Source organism: Hipposideros armiger, unplaced genomic scaffold, assembly GCF_001890085.2.
Source record: "Hipposideros armiger isolate ML-2016 unplaced genomic scaffold, ASM189008v1 scaffold_348, whole genome shotgun sequence".
NCBI lineage: Eukaryota > Metazoa > Chordata > Mammalia > Chiroptera > Hipposideridae > Hipposideros > Hipposideros armiger.
The window spans coordinates 1,109,711-1,132,439 of record NW_017731698.1 but is presented as its reverse complement, the minus strand read 5'-3'; the positions used below and the strand labels follow the sequence as shown (position 1 = coordinate 1,132,439).

General features: G+C 41.8%; 2 protein-coding genes across 2 annotated transcripts in view; both read right to left on the bottom strand.

The window, feature by feature from the left end:
* The window catches only part of POC1B (POC1 centriolar protein B), a 102,340-nt gene extending 87,939 nt beyond the window's left edge, over positions 1–14,401 (bottom strand). The window contains exons 1-2 of the mRNA XM_019661438.1: positions 14,234–14,401; positions 13,476–13,560 (exon numbers count right to left, since the gene is read on the bottom strand). Of these exons, the coding sequence (XP_019516983.1) occupies positions 13,476–13,560; positions 14,234–14,248 (100 nt within the window). The 5' untranslated portion in view covers positions 14,249–14,401. The remainder of the gene's footprint in view (positions 1–13,475; positions 13,561–14,233) is intronic.
* On the bottom strand, positions 7,910–13,132 carry GALNT4 (polypeptide N-acetylgalactosaminyltransferase 4). Its single transcript, XM_019661440.1, has one exon. The coding sequence runs from the start codon at positions 12,864–12,866 to the stop codon at positions 11,130–11,132; it is 1,737 nt and encodes a 578-aa protein (XP_019516985.1). The 5' UTR covers positions 12,867–13,132; the 3' UTR covers positions 7,910–11,129.
* Positions 14,402–22,729: the final 8,328 nt, after the last annotated feature.

The following is a 22,729-nucleotide window of genomic DNA, read 5'->3' as shown; positions in this document are numbered from 1 at the left end:
GTGAAATAATACTTGCAATTCATGCCTGGCAATTCATACCTGGAATAGAAAACACTCAAGTGTAGCTATTATTACTAGAATTTTTGTTTTTGTTACTGTTAGCAGCAGTAGCAGTCCAGATAATGTATTAAAGACTGGGAACTGGATGGGATCACTCAGAATTGAGTACAGATAATGAAGAGGGTGACGTTACTCGCCCTTGAGAGAATGAAGAGGAAAGAAAGGAGCCATCAATGACGTAGGTGGGGAGTGAGGAGATTGTGGTGTCCAGGACTTCAGGAAGTACTCAAAGAGGGTGACAGCTGTGACAAATGCTTCAAAGAGATTTAGTTAAGATCAGGCCTGAGCATGACCAGTTACATAATCTGTGGGGCCCCGTGTAATACGTAAATGTGAGGCTGTTGTAGAAAAATTAAGAAGTGATTGCAGGGACCTGTGCGACTTACATAGGGTCAGTAAATACAATTTATTCATTAACTCATTGAAGGTTTACCAGGGTCCCTAATTCTCAATATGATAAGGAGCAGAAAAAATGGTACTATAGAATCACGGTGAAGCAACAAATAATTGGGGGGGAGGGTTTGGAGAGATAAGAATAGGAAGCTGAACAGAGAAGGTGACACAGGGCTTGAACACAACCTATGTCACCTGACATACTTTGTCAGGAAAAGAGGAAAAGAGTACCTGAACCAGAGCAGACGCTCAAAACTTATAGCTTTAGAGTTGATAGTTACACATCCATCTTAAGCAACACTTGATATTTTCAGCAGGAGGCCTGCAAAAGAAAAATGACTAAGAGAGCAGGATGAACAAATGTTTAAAAAACGGGGACAGCCTAGCCTTAGGGTAAGGTGGCATTTCAGGGGCCTACTAATTATAAAACACCAGGGGCAGAGATGTCCCAATTACACTCTTTATTTTCTTACACATTTCAGACAAACAGAAAAAAAGACCACCAATCGATAAAAACCCTATGAATGCATTCTTACTAAAAACTGTGAAAACCAGTATTGATTTTTCCTTACTTCCTTAATCAAAGGTATTTGATCACTGATGTCAGTGCTGCACTGTATCAACTTGAATTTGCTTTCTACATTTCCCCTGAACCACACCCTATATAAACATTACCACATCATTTAAAATGTCAAAGCCATATCATTCATCATCTGACTGGCCTATTTTGAGATAAAATGTCAAAGGGAGGAAGTTAAGAGAAAAGGTTAACTGGTAAATCTACCCACTTTAAAAAAAACATTTATATTCTACAACAATAACTCATTGTTTCAAGAAATCCTCATCAGAACAAAAGAAAGAACAAAGTCCATGCTCACATAGGCCAGTGCTTTGTCTCTGGAGGTAATGAACTCACAGAACAGAATAATGGAGAACATGCTCGCTCTCCATAATGTCCAAAAGGCCAACAGCTATCGTGTCACCTTAGGCAGCAATTACTCTCTTTAGTTAACCCAAGTGCTCTCATTTGTCAATTTAACCAAAATCAACTGCAATTATTTAGAGGTCTGCTTTGTCCTCTAAACACTATTTTCTGGAAAGAAATTGTACTGCCTCCAGTTTTTGCATGTGTTGTTAAATTATCTTTTTCAATTGGTAATACATGTACACGATACAGAATTCCAAAATTATTAATGAAGAGTATTTTCCAAAATCTCCTTCCAGCCCTTGGCCATCTGATTCCTTTCCTAGAGGTTAGCCGTGTTAACCATATTCCTGAATATCCTCCAATGTGCTTAAACAAATAAGTGTGTCTATTCATATGTATTTTTTATACAAACGGCAGCATGCCATGTCCACCACTCTGCATGTTTCCTCTCCACCCTCTGCTCCCCCAGCCCACTTAGTGCAATATATTGGAGCTCATGCTTTACTAGTACAGAGAGCTGTCTTATTCTCCCCCGGCCTCACTTTAGATAAATTCTCACTTTGATAATTTCAAGCTTACAGTACAATTACAATGTAGTACAAAAAAAATACATGTTATTAACCAATGTTACTCCAATAAATTCAAAAATAAAAAAAGAAATGCTCTTATATTCTCTACTTTAGATTTTGCTCTTCTTGACATTTTGTCAATTTGTTTTATCATTCTCTCGCAACATACTTTTATATATACTTTTTTTTCTTAACCATTTGAAACCATGTTAGAAACATAATGTCTCTCCTACCAAAATACTTCAGTATGTATTTCCTAAGAACAAGGATGCTCACTGACATAAACCATAGTACAATTAACAAAGTCAGGAAATTAAATATTATTTAACACTTTGTAAGCGGGCATTTTTCTCTATACGATGAGTTTACTCGTTTCCCGCAAACAATGTGTTAATATAACCTTATTATCTCATCCACAGCCCATATATGGATTTTGCCAGTTATAGGTACTTTCCCAGTCCATGATGTAATCCAGGATATGCACTGCAGTAATTACCAAGTATATTTAGTCTCCTGTGAGCTAGAAAGATTTCCGAGGTCATTCTTTGTCTTTATTGGCCTTGATATTCTTGAAATTTGCAGGCCTGTTATTTTTGTAGTATGTTCAAAAATTTTTCCCCCTGATGTTCCCTGTGTGTGAGATTCACAATATATTGTTTTGATGAGAAATCCAGAAAAGTTATGTTGTGCTCTTTCTTATCAGTGCATCATATTAGGATGTACATGGTATCTGTCCCAATATTAGTGAGATTCACTTTGGTCACTTGGTTTAAGTGGGTTTTGCCTTGTCAAGTTCATATCTTTCACCTTTGTAATTAAAAAGTAGTTTGTGGGGAGATTATGTTAAGACTATATACCGTATTTTGCATACTTTTTTTGCCCAAATTTGTGAGGGAAAAATAAGGATGCACATTATACATGGGTAGTACTAATTCCATTTCCCTGAAAGTTTGGGCCAAAAACATGGGCATGCATTATACGCGGCAAAATACAGTAAATACCCTCTTCCTTAACAATCGCACACTAATTTTAGTGTCCTTTAATGAATTTCCAACCCATCATTCTCTCCATAATTTACTAATTATTTAGCAATTATATTAATTTATTTAATGAACTAATAATTTGTTAATTTATTATTGTAAGATAGAGCTTTCCCTTTTCTTCCATTTATCTATTTATTAATTTATTTATATCAGTGTGGACTCACAGATTATTTTACTCAATGGGTTATATATAATCCATCATTATCATTATTTTGACGCTTACGTTTTTCCACTCTTATATTTGGCTAATAAGAGCCCCTTAAAGCTGGCCTCCATGACCTTCGGACATGTGTCCATCATTCTTTGAGTACTTCCTTACTTCAAGAATTAGAAAATGTCCCAAGATGTACTTTCTCTGCCCCAGCCCTGGAATTAGCCTTTTTCCCCAAGAAGCTCTGATTCCCATTAGTGGAGAATGGCATTTAGAAACCAAGATCTGGGGACTACGTTTGCTCATTGCTAGTGGTGTGTCAGCAAATAGAGCTAAGAATCAAGATATTAATAGGAATTTCAGTGGGCAGAACTAAGAAATTGGGTATAAATAGAAGGCTGTATCTATCTATATGTAGATATGGAGATAAAGATATTAAAAACCATGAGTTCATACTGATAACTCCAATTCCAGTCTAACACCACAGAATACATCCTAGCACCCCTCTTTTCAAAGTTATAACTCTCTTCCCCTACAGTAAAAAATCTGGCTTCCATTATGCTTGATATATATTTTTTCAAGCCTAGGATACACAAATAGTAGTGTGATAATCACTAACCCACACCTCTGAAAAAAGCAGTCCAGCTAACCAGAGTTCAGGAGTCAGTTTTGCTCCTTTCTGGTCTTGTCAGAATTGGTTTTCTTCCTTGTTAGAGGGGATCTACTTCAGTTTTGAACTTAGGTGTAGGGCTTGCCCATTATTTCAGGTGTGGTCCTGATTCCTAAGGCCTGACCTCACTGGTATCTCAACCACATGAATGAGGGGCTCACAAGACTATCCACTTTGTCTGAGCTAGAGATGTAGGGACACCCAGCCTCTCATGGTCACTTGGGATCACCACTCTGCTTCCAGCCAACAGGAAGCCATCTGCTAGGCCTCACAGATTCTCAACCTGCCTGCCTTTGGCTGGGTCCTCCCCACAGACTATAACGACCCCACGCAGACGTCTGTGGCTGTGTACCCTACTCAGCAACAACTTCTCAGGAATCCTGCCGCACCAATTTCAGCCCCATCACAGCCAGAGCTATGACCTCTGCTGCCTCACTGCAGCCAGGCTGTCGCTGCTTCAGCTGGGCTCTCCCTCTGCTGTGCAGGAGGACTGCCCCCAGGAAGAAAGCCAAGGTCATGGGGGAGACTCGCCTTAGGTTTCCCTTCTTGAGATGATCACAGTTTTGCACTCTGTTGCTCAGTGCCTGGAAACCGTTACCTCACATATTTTGTCTAGATTTACAGTTGTTTTTGGATGGAGGACAACTTTTGTAACCAATTATTGTCTCATGACCTGAGGCAGTTCTGCTTTCTTCTTTTTAATAGCTGCATAGTATGCTATAGTGTAGCTATGCCTTAATTTATTTAACCACCCTATTTAGGTTGTTCACAGTCTTGTGCTTTTACAAATGATACTGTCAACATGTGTCATTTCTGACATGTGCAAATATATCGTGATAAATTCTCAAAAGAATTATTGATGAGTCAAAGAGTACCTATTTTAGAATTTACTAAAAAGGTCTGTGTTCACAATACAGCATCTTTCACAACTTTGTAAATTTGGATTATATCCCTCTCAAGCCTTTTCATTCCATATTCAAGACGATCATAATAATTCAGTCACTTTCATATAGAAATTCTTGAATTTTCCAATCATTTCAGAAGTCCCTCTCTCTATTTTCTATCCTCATTATGTTATACTTTAAAATCCACCTACCAGAAATAAACTCAGCTTTCTAGTTTGAGGGCACCATGATTTTGTACTTTCTGTTGCATTTCTAGGTTCATGCTGATCTTCGGGTCATAAAAGAAACACTGGACTGCCTTCTTCTGGGAAAAATAAACAAGGAAGTCTACAGAAATCTATGAGAAAGAGTTCTCTCTAAATATTTTTATGAAAAGAAAAATAAAATGCAATCCCCAGGCATACACATCTATAAACCTAGACAAAAGAGGGTTACACAATAAAAATATAATATTGTAATCTTGACTAGATAAACTTTAATACCCTGTCTAATACTTGCAGAATTAGTCATACTATCCTAGTGCTGTATAATAGCACAATTCAGTGATGGCACTAACTTAAAATTTCTCTGCCCTGAATGTGGAAATAATTAAGCATGTTTTCCTACTAGTTGACACTAAGTAATTAGCTTGCTAGCCGTATGCATGGTCTAAAAGAAGCTGTGGTTGCTTTAAAAATGTTTAGGAATGACAACCTGAAGAAATGCAATTTAACTCCTTCAAATTCTACATCTCTATAAGGACTGATAATTGTAACAACACAAATCCTTACTGAGTTGTTATTATGGGCTCAGTGCCTTTACAGACTTCATAAGCGGTCTTTTACTTAATCCTCATAAGAGGGCAGGTGAGTATTATCCCTCTTTCACAGTTAGGAAATGAGGCTTCGTAAGGTTAAGTAACTTGCCCAAGGTCACACAAGCGGATAGCAACAGAGCTACATTTTTATAATAAACCCAGTTCTATCACACTCCAAAGCCTGTGCATTTAACCAATAACCCAGTGCTTCTCAAAGCACTGGGGATGCACGGATTATCTCTAGTAGAATTACTGGGGACCTTAAACTGCATATTTCTAGTAAGTTACATTCTTTGGGGTGAGACCCAGAAATCTGAATTTTTCACCACTTTCTCAGATAATTCTGATATATATTCATAAGGTATATATGTGTCTAAAATTATGTTGAACACCTGAAACTAATATAATATTGTATGTCAACTACAATTGAAAAAAAGTAAAAAAATAAAAACGAATAACTCCATCATGCTTCATGTTCTCTTTTCTCTAGTCATGACCGGAAGTTTAAGCCTTAAGCCCCTCTGGTCATCAATCATCGTGCACTGTCACTCCCACAATGCTCTGGGCACCCCCTTAGCTGAACCTGACACCCATGCCTCCTCTCCTTCCCAAATGTTACCACTGGGCCAGAGAAATACGCACTAAATGATCGCCCTTATTTCCACATTTTCCTCTCTGAAAGGCCCTCCTCGTCCTTAACTACTTAAACCTTGACCCTGCTTGGGGATGCCAAGTTTGCTGAAATCCTTTCAAGTGACAATCGTTTTCTCTTTCATACTTCACCTACTTCAGCACAATCTTCCTCTCCATTCTCTGACCCCATAAACTTAAGTATGTTGACAGTTATCGTCCCTCAAAGCACCCTGTTCTTTTTCTTCACAGCATTCAATTACTAGTCCTATTGCAAGTTGTGCCTGCACATACTTTGTGCGTTTACTTGTTTCTATTTGTCTCTATCGCTGGACTGTGAATCCTTCATAACCATCTCCGGCACACCTGTTTTGTTAACACCTATTTGTATACCCAAGCATAGGTCAGCACCTGGCATACAGTAGCACTGACTAAATAAAGGAGTACTGAAGAAAAAGGGTACCTCTTATTCCCCTTTTGCACAGGCTTGGGTAAGTGCACATCAGTGGGTTAGACTGGTGACCAGGCAGCTGAGGACACGCTGGCCTGGAGTGGCATCTCTCCCAGGCCAGCCTGAGAAAGTGATCAGGCTGGGCATGACAGGAAAAGTGTACCCAATTATTAGCAAGTTGTAAGGATTTCTCTATTCCTCAGTTCTGTCATGAACAGCCTCAGGAACTCATTCACCTTTTATAACACTCTCTACCTCCTGTTCAAAAGGAATCATGGAGGTTTATCTGAATTTTAGGAAAAACTCCAAAACAAACTGATTTTCACCTGCAGCCTAATACTAAGCTGGGAAACTCACATAATACCTAACTTTCTTAATTCTACTGAATTACAAAATTAGTCAAGTATTAATAATAAATATTGCTGTCCTGTTTTAAAGTCTAGTATGCACAAGGGACATAGAAAAGAGGAATCTTTTCTAGGACATATGAAATACTCCAGTCTCTTTTTTCCCCCCAAATTTTAAAAAATTGAGATATAATCCACATACCATAAATTCCCTTTTGCAGTGTGCAATTCAATGTTTAGCCCAAGTTGTAGAACAACTGTCACTATCTAATTCTAGAACATTCTCACCACCACCACTACCCCCCCCCCCAAACACATCCTCATTTGAAATCATTCTCTATTCTTCCCTCTCCCAGCCTCTGGCAACCATTACTGTACTGTCTCTACGCTTTTTCCAGTTGTTTTTCACATTCATGAAGCTGAAACTCAGAGATGAAATGATTCGCACAGGGTTACAGTCAGTAAGAGAGCAAGATTATAACACATATTTATGGTAACTTTTTAAGCAGTATGAAAAAACAAGAGATCAGTAAAAATATGTTTAGCTTAACTATACGTATCTTAAATGTGGCTATAAGACACCTGATATACAAAGCCGAGTCCTTGGACTAGTAATTACCAGCGTGTCAGGTGGGGAGTGCAGGGTGGTGGTAGGAATCCCTGAACAGGGAGAGAGATGCTGGTGATGGACACAAGCTGCACTTAGGACAGGGTGACACAGACAGAAGGTGAGGGGAAGTGTTGAGGTTATGGGATTTATAGGGCAGACACATTTCTTTTCAGCTCAGAGTTGTGAAATAAGTGTTAATGTGTCCAGGTGTCCATCTGCTTACCTCACAGTGCCCCCATTGGGCCCCAGAGATCCCCCATCATCCCCAATTTGTTTATGAGTAGTTAACGCATAAATAATGCTAACACCACTTCAGAATACTTGCTGGTTAATGACACCTTGCAAAATAATACAGAAAACATGACTTTTTAATATTCTACTGTCCTCATTTTCAAATAAGTTAAAGAATTACAAGCTTAACTTACTTCTGTTCCCCATCAACAAATATGTACACAGAAACAGTGACCCCATAGACTAAAATCATCAGAATCCATTTGCAAAAATAATTAGGCACACATTTTATTTTATATATCTTAATCAATATTGCAAATACCATTAACAAAAGGAAAAATGGATGGAAACCGCTCACAATACAGAAAAACATTCATTCAAAAGAGATTAATCTGAACCTCAACATTCTCTGTGCTCATTTAAAAATATTATTAAAACAGCAATTCAAAAAGACAAGTCAAAACTAAGTAGTTTATTACTTAAAACTGAGACCCTAAACCAAATAGGACTACCCAACTTAAAAACAATCCTTTGTCTTCAACCTAGGGAAGTTTGATCTGCCAACATATAATGAACACTCATGAGCCTACCACTGGGTAAGTAGACAAATTCTCCCTTACAAACAAGGTATTTTGAGTTATAGAGATCCTGCAGACGACTAGCTTATTTTTTTTAATGACTTCTAAAAATGACTAGTGAAACTATTCATAGAACTGGAAACTAAATGACATAGTGGTGATCATTTAAAGTTGAAACCTCTTGTCTACCAACTATTTTACTAAAACTGTTATCAAGCAAGTACATTAACTTAAAAAGTCAACTTTTAATTGCCTACAGTAAAAGAAACCTTTGGTACCAATAAATTAGAAGTAGGGCATCAAAATATATTTTATTTGTATTTTTAGTGTTTTTGAAATTAAATTGGAAATGCCTATATGTGAAAATGTGAAAGTGATTCTTCTGTTACCTACACTATTGTGAGGAATAAACAGCCTGTTTCGAATTATTGATATAAATAAAGCACTGGCCTAAAATTTCTTTCAAAAAGATTAATGGGTAACACGTTGCAATTCAGACAAAAAGTAAATAAAGAATTATGTACTACTTTACTTTTCAATGTTCTCTTTCCCTTTTGATATGAGCAGCAAGATACTAGAATAAAAATAATTCCAATAAGTACTTCCAGAATATATCGATTTTAGTTCTCCCACTTGATAGTGGGCTAAGAAGAACAACACAAATAAATTTAAAAAGAAAGGAAGATTTAATTTTACAAAAGGGCAGACTGAGCAAGGGAAGAGGGTGGGTTTAGGAAAATAGCTGTTGTCACTCAGCCCTTTGGTAAAATTAGGAGCATGATAAACTCTCCTTAAATCACACCCAGGGCCATGCACATTGCACATGAAATCTGAACAATTCTTTGATAAACCTTACAGCGGCAGATAACTTGCAGAAATTTATTAACACATTTTAATTTTAAGAAATAAAAAACAAAATATTCAAGATACACAGCAATTTTACTTTTTGAAATGGCTAGCCTAAAAATTTTTCTTGAATTCAGATTTTGTGACGTTCCTACTCTCTAAGTCTTTGAGTAGACACAGAAAACTACTTATGAATACTGTGAACTAATTGAGATTTAATTCTAAATTTAGCCTGTCATTTCTGGATATAACATTCGAATAAAACCACTAAAAATACTCTTGTTTAAGTAGGTTTACTTGTCAAATAATTTAGTTTGGGAAATATTTATATTCTTATCCCAAAGGACAGATTATTTTTAGAGTCTGAAAGATTAAAGATAAAAACAAAACTTGGTTCATCAATTGTCAAAATGAAATTAATACAAACACTGACCACAACAACTTTCCATTCAATTCAGAATAAACCACTTTAAGTGAGCTCAGCTCACTTGAGTTTTAAAACCATTTCTTTTCCAGCTTCATAACTGGATTGAATGTTGCTCAACAACATTACCTGTGTTATTACCTGTGTTAAAAGTGAGGAGATAAAGTCTTGTAAAGATTGCACAACGACTGAATCTGAGAAGGGTGTAACGTACAATCATAACGTTTCAGAGCTGAACGGGATTGTCAAGATCTAATCCAGCACCCACCTTTTACAGATAAGAAAACTGAGGCACAAACAGAGTCATTTGGTCAAAAGACTTGACCAAAGTCACATTCCTTGGCTGAGCCATTCATTTATTCACTCAGTTATTCATCCTCCTACTTCCTGAAAGCTGCCTGAGTGCCAGGCTCGGTGGTAGGTGCTGAAAACAAGCTGGAAGGCAGCGTTCACAATTGTGGAGGAGTCTTTTTTCCTTATTTTCTTAAGATAAATCCTTAAATGCCCTTATCAACAAGAACTCTGTGGAAGAGTTCTGCAGCCTTTATAAAAACCAGACCCACTTTCAGTTTCACACGTTTCAGTAAACACAGTTGGGTTAAACTTCAGAGGCCTGGGCTGTATTTACTTTAAGTGATTAAGCATTAACAAAAGGAAGGAAGTACAGTATTCTGAATGAGTCTCTCTAGTACATTCACAACTTAAGGGAGTGCAATCAGAAAATGCCTTAACACACAAACAAGTTCACAGACAGGACAGCTTACAAAATCAGAGTGATTCGAGGTATCAGTATAGATTAGTTAAGTCCAGTAGCTCCAAGTTTACAAAGTGTGGAATGTAGAGATCCCATTTCATTCAGGTATCAGTATATTTTTCTGAGATTCCTATGTATTGGAAAGACCTCGCAACTCACATTCAAACTAATGGCCTCTTCTAATACCATATATATCTAAACCAGGCCTCTCTCCTTAAAAATCAACTTTCTTTGATTTCCATTTGATTAAAGGAAAAACTAGAATAAAAAAATAAACAAAACCTAAAATTTAATGTCCCGGCTAAAATTAAAATTCTATGTACAATCCAAACAGCAATAGTTCTAAACTGCGCACTCATGAGTTTTGTTTAAAAAAGGGACGTGCAGAGAGTTTAACCATCCAACATAAATCATCCCTCATTTTGCTTGAACTTTTACATTCTTTAACATTAAGTCTGGCACTTAAATGTTTTGTGTATTTCAATTCACAGTCCACTTTATGGAGAAGTAAAAAACCATATTGACGGAGCTTTAAAATAAAGCAACCTATAAGGCACTTTGAAATATTAAACAACAGCTCTCTGGGCACCCAGTTTCAGTATTCTACACCAAAATGAACCACAGATTATACAGCGCTCTCGCAAATGACCACTGGGTGATTGCTGATAAAATATAATCTTCAGTGAGGCTCTGACTCCCCTGAATATATCCTCAGCTCAGGACCAAAGTGCTATTGTGCTCTTCTAGTTCTCAAACTTCCAGATTTGATTTTTATCTAGAGCATTACAAGTTCTCATCTGGACATTAGGTTGGCCCTCTGGTGTCCGATAAGCACTAAGACACAGTCTTGAGTGTGGATGAAAAATGGTTCCATCTTCTTTAAAATGCCAAATAATGTTCGCTGGAATAGGGAACCCATCTTTTGGGCAATGTTGCATTCCGACATGATTTTTTTGCTCAGGAACCTCTGCACATAACTCTGTCACAGAATTAAACCTTATTTCTTTGTTTGAAGTATATTCAAAGAATTGATTGCCTCCTTGACCATGGCATCCAAATAGTGAAAGGTTAGCACCTGTGGGGTTGTTGTCAGGGGAATTATAATCTAAACATTCAGAAGAGATCCCCATACTGCGAATAGCTCCGTGCCAGCCTGGCCTATCCTCTGGAACGTGTAAATTTGAAAACACATTTTTCAAATACCAGTCAAAGCTCTTGCACTTCAGCCTTTCGCGTAGTAATTTTCTTTCGGAAATATCGCCATAGGCTTCTTTCCTTGCTGGAGGGTTTCGATTGTAGAAATGCTCTTTGTACTCATCCATCCACACTTCCGCTGCCCGAGCAGTATTCTGCAGGAAATTGGGCCGAGCATATGGTGCCCGCTTGGGGAATACGTGGCCCACGTGGGAACACGGATGGATCTCCAATTTACCTCCACACTGCCACACCCGAAAAGACAGCTCCAGGTTTTCACCTCCCCACACTTCCATTCCAGTGTCATATGTTCCAAGGTACTCAAAATATTTCTTGCTGACGGCAAACAGTCCTCCAGCCATGGTGGGCGATCTGATTGGGTCAATTCTCGATTTCCGCCTGTCCCTTTCATGTTTGGGGACAGAATGCCACTGAAACGTTAAGCGCCAGTCAAATCCGCCAATCATGGGTTCTCCAGTCTGCATATAGAATTCAAAAGTATTCCAATCAATGGTGTCTATAACAGGACAAACAACTGCTGTTTCATCTTGACCAATCCTTTCCAAAAGTGGCTCCAACCAACCAGAATTACACTCACAGTGACAATCCAGGAAAGTAAGAACATCCCCAGTGGCAAAAGTGGCCCCAATCAGGCGGGCCCTAACCAGCCCCTCCCGCTTATTCGTTCTAATCAAGCGAACTCTATCGAGATTGCTGATATAAGTTTCAAGTTGTGCCTTCAAATAAACTCTGTCACTCAAGTCATCGACTAAGATGATCTCCTTCAAAAGAACTGCAGGAGAAGTTTCTAAAACACTGTGGATGGTGCGGAGCAAAGTCGACCAGGCTTCGTTATAGAAAGCAATGATAACGGAGGTGGTGGGAAGTCTCCTATAGTTAAAACTCTTGGATTTACATTCGTACATTCTACTATCCTCTATGTGGCGGTGCAGGGAAATCCTGTCACTGAGGTAAATGTTAATGGCATATCTCTCAATGAGTTCCTCTTGCTGCTTCAGTTCAGCCTCGTTGAGCTGGAGTTTGCTGGCTTTCCCCCACTCCCCAAGTGCATGGGAATCTGCAGGGGGCTTCTCATAAAGCGGTCGAGACAAATCCACTGCCTTGTTCTCCGGGTCTGAGAGCTGCCTTGGACCCCGCTCCCAGGCAAGGCCAGCTCCTGGGGAGGCATGGAAAGTAGAGACCGAGAGTTCCACCAGGATATAGGCCACAGTTAAAAGCGCCAGCAGCAGGCAGCTTTTGCCTGCCCAAGTCCACCTCACAGCCATCCGGATCCTCGGGGGTAGGGCGCAGACGCGGCCACCGGAGTCACCACGCAGAGGAAGGGCTGCGGGATCCGCAACTTCAGTTCCCGGCGCAGGTAGGAGCGAACTTCCCAGCAGGTCGCTGCTTTCATGCAGGCGCTCGGCTCCTCTCCAGCCACGGGGACCCCCAGGGCTCACTTGGGACCTCTCAGCCTTCCGCCTGCCGCGCTGCCCCAAGTCCTCTCCCCACTTCCTCCGGCAAGCCTCACAACTTTTCACAAACTCTCCAGCCAACACCCCACCCTCCCCGGGCGGAGGACAAACCCCTCCCCTTCGCACTTACTCCTCCTAGCGGTTAAGTCGCGCAAGTCGCCCGCCAGGCCCGGGTCCGCAGGCGACTGTGCGGGGCCGGGATGGCGCCCCCGCACCAGCAGGACCAAGGTGCCCCCCTCGGGCCCAAGCCGGCTCCGACCGCGCCCCCGCGCCGGGTACCCTGAGTCTCCCGCCGCTTTCAACCCCCACACGGGTCCTCAGTGGTGATCCCGGGGCCCAGCGTGGGCAGGAAGCAAGGTTTCCGACCAGCGGCGCGTGTGCCCCATCCCAAAAGGAAAAAAAAAAAAGAGAGAAACTTACCAAGTTGTTTGCCGTTGGGATGAAAGTCCACGGAGGTAATCGCAGCTTTGTGGCCCTTAAAATAACGCTCCAGAACCGGGTCCTCCTGGGAAGGAAAGTTGTCAGGTTTTGAAAGCAGGTGCAGAGCTCGAATTCGGGGAGGGTGCGGGGATCGGCGCGGCGGCCCCCCGCGGGCTCCGGCCTGGGAACGGCCACGTAGACGGCGGCTCTGCGGGTCTGAGGGTGCCCCGCGCGAGCCCACGCGGGGAGCCCCACGGAGAGACGCGGGGCGCCAGCTTTCCCCGCAGAGCCGCCAAAATCCTCTGTCCGCGTTTCGCAGAATCGAGCGCACCTGAGAAAGCCCCCGGCGGCTCGCGGGAGATGCAGGTTCCCAGGCCCCGCGCCCGGCGCGCAGTCGCAGGCGCGAGGCGGGGCCCCGCTCTGGTCCTTTTAAAAACCTCCCAGGTGATTCTGACGCAGGCGCTCTACGGAGCCCCTCAGAGAATTCCGGGGGGCCATGGGACGACTGCAGGGGCTCGGTCCCCAGCTCCGAGACGCCGGGAGGAGCGCCTGGGAGCCCGGCCAGGCCTGGGCGCTCCCGACGCCCCAGCAGCAGCGCGTGAGACGCGGGCACCCGGGACGAGGGCCGCAGAGCCAGCGGTTCAGGACCCGGCTGCGGACACCTGCCTCCACCTCCCGCCAGGTGCGGGCGCGGCCCCTACCTGGCCCCGCAGCCCGCGGGACCGGCTCTGGGGACGCGACTCCCATCCCGTCCTTACCGGGGCGGAGGCCATGGGGGGAGCGGTGGGCACCCGGTTCCTGCGGGTGGGGGAAACCGGGGGAAGGAGGGGCCAGGGTGGAAGGGGGGACCGTGCGGCGCCCGGAACCGTCTGCCCAGAGCGGCGGCGCCTCCCGGTCACTACAACAACGGCGGCCCAGTCAAACCCCGTGCTCCAGGCGTGGCCAGCCGAGCCCCGAGACTCCGCCGCCGCAGGAGACAGCCCGGCCTCCGCCAGCTGGCGGGCGGGACGCTGCGGGGTCAGGGGCGACCACACACCAAAGCCAACGTGTATTAACTCTCGCTACCCCCAGCTTGACACCAAGAAAGAGGGTAGTAACTGGGGTAGCAATGACACCGATAGGAGGGAAAGGATAGTGATTCTATGATCGATGCAATCAGAGTTCTATTACACGTTAAAGAGACAGCGCCTGCGAATTTCAAGCGCGTCCCTGACAGCTTGTTGTGACGGGGGAGGGAGCTTTGATCTGAAGGAGGGCAGCTTGCTAGTTATTAATATATGCCAAGGAACTAGATCTCTAGAGGACAGATTTGAATTTATTTAATTACTATTTTTCACACAATGTCCTGCGTGATATAAATAAATTCTGGATAAACGTGATAAATGAATGAAGGAATGAACGAATGTTGGGCATCCACTTAATGTTTTTCTGCTATGTGTTTCTATTCTAATCTGCTCATTTGGGAATGTTTTAGAGCAGCCAATTTATACAGCAGCATATTTAAAGTCTTCAGAAAGACTTAGAAATAAACTTTTTGTTTTGTTCTGTTTAAATTATTAGGCCACATAGTAACTATATCCATTTCTACAGCACAATTTCTTATACATAATATCATTTACGCTTCAGCAACACTGTGAAGCTGATAGAGTTACAAAATGTTACCAATGTTTACAAATTATAAACTTAATTCTTAGATATTTTACACGTAATTTGTCAAAGATCACACAGACGGCTCTTCCAATTCCAAGTCCATATCCTTTTCTTTTACTCTGCTTCAAAGCATAAAGGACTCAGCTGAAAATTACATACAGAGTAAGAATTCTTGGCAGCATAAAGCAGCATAACAGATAAGCTGGTAAAATACATGTTCTATGCAAATAAAAGGTATACTACACACCTTAATTACAGGTTCTCTAACTGTTGTCTAGTGATAGAATTTAGTTGCAATGAATACTGTACATAGCCGTTAGGCAGATAGGAAATAGCTGTAGATTGCAGTATTAGGTTTTTGGGTTTTTTAAAAAAGATTTTTTATTGGGGAATTGGGGGAGGGGAACAGACAAGTTGCTGTCCTTTTGTTCTTCAGTCTAGTTGTGGAGGATGTTGCTTCACTGGCCCATGTTGGTATTATCATTGCGCTCTTCCCGGGTGAGGCAGATCAGTCGCCGGCCTCTGGACGGCTGCTTAAGGCAGCTCTTGGCAGCTCACACCGGCTGCCAGCCACTCACGCTGGCTGCCAGCCACACATGGTAGCCCATGGCAACCCACTGCAGCAGGGGCTGCAGTCTACGCCATCGCCAGCGTCCCACGCAGTCCAGCTCCAGGTCGAGCTGTTGTTCACCATCATAGCTGTAAAGGGCAGTGTCACTGGCCCTAATGTGGGATCTGAACCGGGGCCCTGCTGCTCAGAGCTGGCGTCCCAAGCCAGCTCTTAACCAACGCGCCACTCGGCCGGCCTTGCAGTATTAGTTTAATTCAAGTATATGTTTGTTGAATATCTGCTATATGTTTGGTCCTGAGAGATACAAAGGTGACTGAGATATTTGCCCTCAAGAACTCAACAAGCTAGGTTTCTGAGCCTCATATTTTAGCACGCATAATGATGACTTAGGGGACCCCATTCCCAGAGATGCTGATTTAACATATGTGGGGTGGGATCCAGGGCCCTGTGGATGAATAAGCCCCTTAAGTGATTGCTATGAGAGTCTCAGCTGTGTACATGGAAAAACATCATTCTAGTGTAGGAGGTGATGCATCAACAATGTTGATACCAGCAACTTGTCAGCAAACTGTGGCAGGACTCTAAGCTTTGCTTAGTCCCATCTAGGTATGACTTAAAAAAAAAAAAAAGCCTGACATACTTTAAAATAACGCTGGATTATGCTGGGAATGTAAAATGGTATAGCATTGTGGAAAACAGTTTGGAAGTTCCTTAAAGAAGTTAATTCCTAGGTATATACCCTAAAATATTGAAAGCCGGGTCTGGAACAGATACTTGTATGCCAAAGCTCATGGCAACGTTATTCATAATAGCCAAAAAGTGTAAAGACTGACATGTTTTACAGATAAATTGATAAATAAACGTGATACACACATACAATGGACTGTTATTCAATCATAAAAAACGAATGGAATTCTGATACTTGCTACAAATGGGTGAACCTTGAAAACATGCTAAGTGAATAAGCTGAACACAAAGGAACTTATATTGTGTGATTCCACTGATATGAGGTACCTCAAGCAGGTGGATTCATAGAGATGAAAAGTGGAATGGAAATTACCAGGGGCTGGGGAAAAGGGAGAATGGAGAGTTATTGTTTAATGGGTGCAGAGTTTCTGTTTGAGATGATCAAGTTCTGGAAATATATAGTGGTGATGATTGCAAAACATTGTGAATGTATTAATGCCAGTAAATTGTACACTTAAAAATAGTTAAAATGGTAAATTTTTTATTATGCATAGTTGACTACAACAGAAAAGTAATAATTCTGGAAATTCTGAGAAATAACTAAGACTTTAGCATTTCTCACAGCCCTGATATGTCTAATATTGGGTACAGTACATCGCAGAAAAAGAAAAAGTTGGGGATGTAGAAACTAGCTCAAAAGAAAACAAATTTTTAAGTATACATTTTTCTATACAAGCCTTTCAGTAAAATAATTTTTATTTTTTCCAATTATCAAAGAAATACATGTTTTTAATTGAACAGAAGGGAAAAAAAATCACCTGTTGTCCCGTCACCTAAAAGGTGAGTTAAAAAAAAAATTACCTATAGTATACTCACTACAGGTACTCCTCTAAGTATCTTACAAATTCTGACATTTAATCCTCACAAGAATCTTATTAGAGATCATTATTGCCATTTCCATTTCCATTTTACAGATGAGGAAATTGACATGCAGAAATATGAAGTCACTTGCCCTGGTACACAGCTAGGAAGTGGTAGAGCTTTAAATTTTAGTGGGTGCCTCTAGACCAGGGGTCGGCAAACTTTGAGACGGAAAAGCCAACCCTGTCCCTCACAACAATTTAAAAATTATTCGAGAGCCGTAAAACAAATGAAATCACCATTATGTGAATAATATCCTTTAAAATTTTTATAAATGAAACTATGATAGTTTTATTTTCATTTTCAATTTTACTTCAGAGCCACATGTACATAGCCAAAGAGCTGCATGTGGCTCATGAGCCACAGTGTGCCAACCCCTGCTCTAGACTCAGCTCTCTTAATCAGTAAGTCTTGATGCCTTTTGTGTAGGTTGCAGGCATATCGTAAATACGTAAAATTCTGTGTCCTAGCCTAACAGTAAGTTATAATAAGAAAAACAGTATCTCCTTTGTTTCCATTCCACTGTCCTCATCTATTTTTCCAAACTGCCCCTGGCATGGTTCTTTTCCGTATTAGATTTTCTTTTTGCTATTCCTCAACTTTGCAAATAGCAAAAGCTCAGATGGACATTTGGAAATGTGGTCAAAGGTGGGGATATTTTTTCTATCCTCAAGACTGCTTGAGTTCATGTAATCCTACTTTCTACAATAATTATTTGGGACCTCCCCAATTGCAAACTTAATAACTTGAATGGGAGTCACAATATTTGAAAATCTATGAGATATCACTGAAGGCCAAATACTAGGTAGGACAAGCTGATCCTTTAATTAGCCCTCCTTTTCCAGATCTCCCTCAAATCAGAAACTGAAATTATACACTTGAGCACTATAAAGGGCTGTTTTCATTTTAGCTCCAGTCATTCCTAGGTTAATTCACTTCAAAAGTTGAAAATTCAGACAGAGCACAAAAGTGCCATCTACCGTACACATTCTGCATTCACACTTGGAGTGAAAATACTTTGTAGCCTGTTCTTACACAGTGTAACTCTCTTTTGGATATAGTCGCTCCAAAGTATAGGCAAGTGCATGGAAAGGAAAGTACCAGATCTGTTTGAATCATTAAAACATTAACCTTTTTTTAAAAAAGACCATCAAAGCCTACAAGTTGATGCCCCAGAATTCCAGTTCAGGTCTGCCCCTCAAGTAACTGCAAATGTGTAATTTTTATACAGAATGAACTCAACAAGAGGTTACTAGTTTTTATGCATCTTTATGACTTAGTAACATTCTCTATGGAACATAATTTTGGTCCTCAGGCTATATTTATATATTTATTCCACAAATATTGAGCACACTACTAGAAGCCAGGCAGTATATTAGGTGTTAGATGTACAAAGATAAGTAAAAATGGTTACAACAGTAGAAAACTTACTTACCTTAGGCCCTGGCAGATAACAAAAATGAGTTAGGCAGTCTGAAGAAAATGAAAACACTTTTGAAAGGATATATGATATATTTTTGATACATTTTTTGAAAGAATATATTTCATTTCACAAAATGAAAATTTGAAATGATGTATGCACCCCCATTTCCACTGCAACATTATTTACAACAGGCAAGATATGGAAACAACTAGGTGTCCATGATAGTTCAATGGATAAACAAGATGTGATACACACACACACACACACACACACACACACACACACACACACACACACGAATATTACTCAGCAATAAAAAATAATGAAATCTTGCCATTTATGACATGGATGGACCTAGAGGGTATCATAGTAAGTGAAATAAGTCAGACAGAGAAAGACAAATACCATGTGATCTCACTGATATGTGCAATCTAAAAAACAAAACATGAACAACAACAAAAATAACAGGAATAGACTCATAGATACAGACAACAAACTGATGGTTGCCAGAAGGAAAGGGGCCGAGGGGATGGACTACAAAGGTGAAGGGGAATAAGAGGTACAAAGTTCCTTATAAAATAAGTAAGCCATGGAGATATAGTGTACAGCACAAGGAATAGAGTCAATATCATAATAACTTTGTACAGTGACAGATGGTTACTAGACTTATCATGTTGATCACATCACAAAATACATAAATGTCAAATCACTATGTTGCACACCTGAAACTAATATAATATTGTATGTCAGCTATAATACAAAAATGAGTGAGGCAGGTTAATTGTAAGGTTGTCAGATGCAATATAAGGTGCTGTAACTGAATTGCATGAATTACATGGGACATACACTAAAAGCAATAAAATATAATAAAATTGCTGTTAATCTGAACTTCAACTTTAAACTAGACATCTGGCATTTTTATGTGCTAAATCCATCAGCTCTAGATAGATGAGAATGGGTGAGAACTGAAAAGCTCATGCCTCATCGAAAGGGGGCTGATGCCACTCAGTCTTAGGAATTGCTGCCAGGAGGAATGCAGCCCAGTGTTAATAAATCATTGAAATTATGATAAACTGGCAATCCAGAATTTTAGTTAAAGTCTCCCTCTTTTTAAATGTTGTAAACTGATTTGGAAAATTTTAAAGACTGCCTAGGCCAAAAACCAAAAACCATGTCTATGGATTCTGATGGTGTTTAAGGAAGCCCAAAATAAGACCTCTCTTTCCCACCCAAATGGAGAAGCAGCTGAGCTCTCCAGGTTTCAGACAGACAGAGGTCAAAATGTCATCTTCGATACTGATGATATAACATTAAAGGATTTGGCTCAAGGGTACAACCAAAGGGCTTGCTAGCCGTCTTGAATTGAACTCACCCTGCTTTTCCCCAATCCAGCCCTTCACCCCAGCAAAGCAGCGCTTACCCTACAGCCAAGAGAGCAAACAGAATATCCCCCTTTGCAGACCGAAGGACGTGAAGTGAGGGGAGAGTGGCAGAGGCTGAGACCAGCTGCCCCTTCCCTTTCTTCCCAAGTTTCCAGGCAACTTCCTACCACCTGGCACCTCCCTCACCTGCTTCCCACTCCCTTCCCAGGACAAGAAAGCAAAAGGAGAGAGGCCAGGGGTGTTCCTCCAGGGCCTGGCAAATACGCTCCCTCAGCCCCCAACCAGGTGGATTCGGCCCATGAGTCTCCAGTTTTGTTCACCTGACTCAGTCCCCGAGTTTCAGAGTTTATATATTGTAGTTCAGTAGAGGAAGTGATGTCATCAGGCACATCAATGTGCTGTCAGTACGTTAGTGAGCATGTATCTATACAGGTTCCATCTCTAGGTGGGGTAAGGTGTGCAGTGTATATGGGATAGGCTGTTCCAGGGGGACGCTTCCTGCCCTTTCCGGCTCAGTTTCTGCTGAGGCCTCAAGACAATAAGCAGTAAGTACCCCACACTCTACTGGGAAGGGCTGGAATACCTGTGTGGGACTGGCAAGGAGGAGGCAATAACACCAGTTTTGTGACTCTCAGCAAATACCCACAGCAAGGTTCAGTTTGGAAATAATTTTTTTGGACAGTGTGGCTATGTGTGTCTCAGCCCGTTTCCCATGGGGAAGGGAAGGGTAGGGTATATCTCTCTTCCCCAAGCCTGATGAGACGAGATGAAACTATGTTTCTGGGATATGTACCTCTTGGTGTTTGCTGAGCTCAGTGACTGTGATGTGACCGTGCCTATGAAATCAGGAGGCTGTGGTTGGCTGGCTGCTCTGAGGGCAGAGAGAGCAGAAACCAGGCTGCCCTGGGAGTATCCTGTTTTCCCACGGAGGGTGGGAGCAAGGGTGCACGAATGTCTCTCCAGGACCAGACGTGAGGTGCGTGGGAGGGAGCCAGTAGGCCTGCAACCTGAGGGAACCTGAAGACAAATCAATAAATCTAACGGGAGGAAATGAAAATGATGCAACAGAGAAAAATGTATTGCCCATATCCTCATCGTCAGGCAATGCTGGTGACTTCCGTTGGTTAAAATAAACTGGAAGCCAGTGGGAAAGGGAGCTCATGGATACCCTCTATACAGGTCAGCATCTTGAGGCCTGAGGAAAGGAGTGGAGAGTAGATTCAGAGGGACAAACAGAAAATATAAGAAAACATCCTGCTGGCCCTGAGATGTCATTGAAGGTTTCAAAGTTAGGACCACGCTGGCCTCTAGAGGGCGCTCAAGGATTTCTCTCCTTTCACTCTTTCAGTCCGAGAAGAAACATCAATAGAGGCTAAGGAGACAGACACCCCCAAGGAAAGAGTCCTGTGCTAGGGGATGGAAGTAGGGGGTGTAAAGGCATTGTTCCTGGAATGGGAAATGTCCCCTTTGTACTTAAATTTACTATATTTGGATTGGTTTGTAATAACAAAATCATTAAAGCTAACACTAAATATTCACTGTCTGCCAAGTTCTTGACTCTCATTTAGTACACTCCTTGAGGTAAATGCCATTGTAATTCCCAGTTTATAGATTAGGGCTGATAAAGCCTCCATTGGAACCCACATCCCACTGGACCACTCTCTGCTCTTTATTTCTCCCTGGTTTAGTCAACTGGGTCAGAGGTTGCCTTTGGTTAGAAGGCCCAACAAAATTAGGTCAGAGTCTAGGGAAAAGGAGACCTGAAAACGGAGGGAACTTCCTGTGTTAGGGTTTGTCTTCATCTAACAATTTTCAACGTATTTTTAATGACTGAGTGCCAGCCAGCTGCCAAGCTCTGAGCCAGGTGCCAGGCATACCCAGCTGAATACGCTGAGACTCACCACAGTTCAGAGTCTGACTGAGTGGGTTTGAGTCCCCAGTTTACTACCGGTGTGACTCAGGGCCCATCCCTTAGGGCATTTAACTCTGTGTCCTCGTCCCTATAATACAGGGAATAAATAAATATGAAGCACTTCAAACCATACCAAGCCTGTTGTTAATGTTACAGGGGTATGAGCTGCCGTTCTCATAACACTGTTAGCCTTTGAAGCTTGTACAGCAGATGAAGAGACACAGGGAGAGAAGGTCAGGTGTTGGCCAAGGGCGAGTGACCCAGAAAGGCCACGCGGCCTGCCATTTTGGCGAGGCCCAAAGCTAGAAGGGCAAAAGGAGTCTGGAGGCTCAGTTTGGTTCACTTCAATTTTTGTGTTTGGGGTCAAAGTTCTAATGCAGAGGTGACAGACAGGTTCCAGTCTGGCATTCCAACTCTGATCAGTTATGCTGGATGCCTGAAGCACTGTGTCAAGAGGGATTCTCAGGCTGCGTGTAGACTTACTGAGAAATGCTGCTGTGGGAGAGAAAGGATGTCTGCCATTGACCTAGGATGGAGAGGAGGTGGCACATGGTTCTAGAACAGTGTTCTTTTAAGAAGCCTGGAATGTCCACCTTAGCAGGGTCATCTGGGCAGGACTCAGAGGTCCTGATTATAGTCACAGGTTAAAGTAACTAACCCTCCCAATTTGTCCAGGACTGTCCCGGTTTTAGCACTGAAGCCCCACAT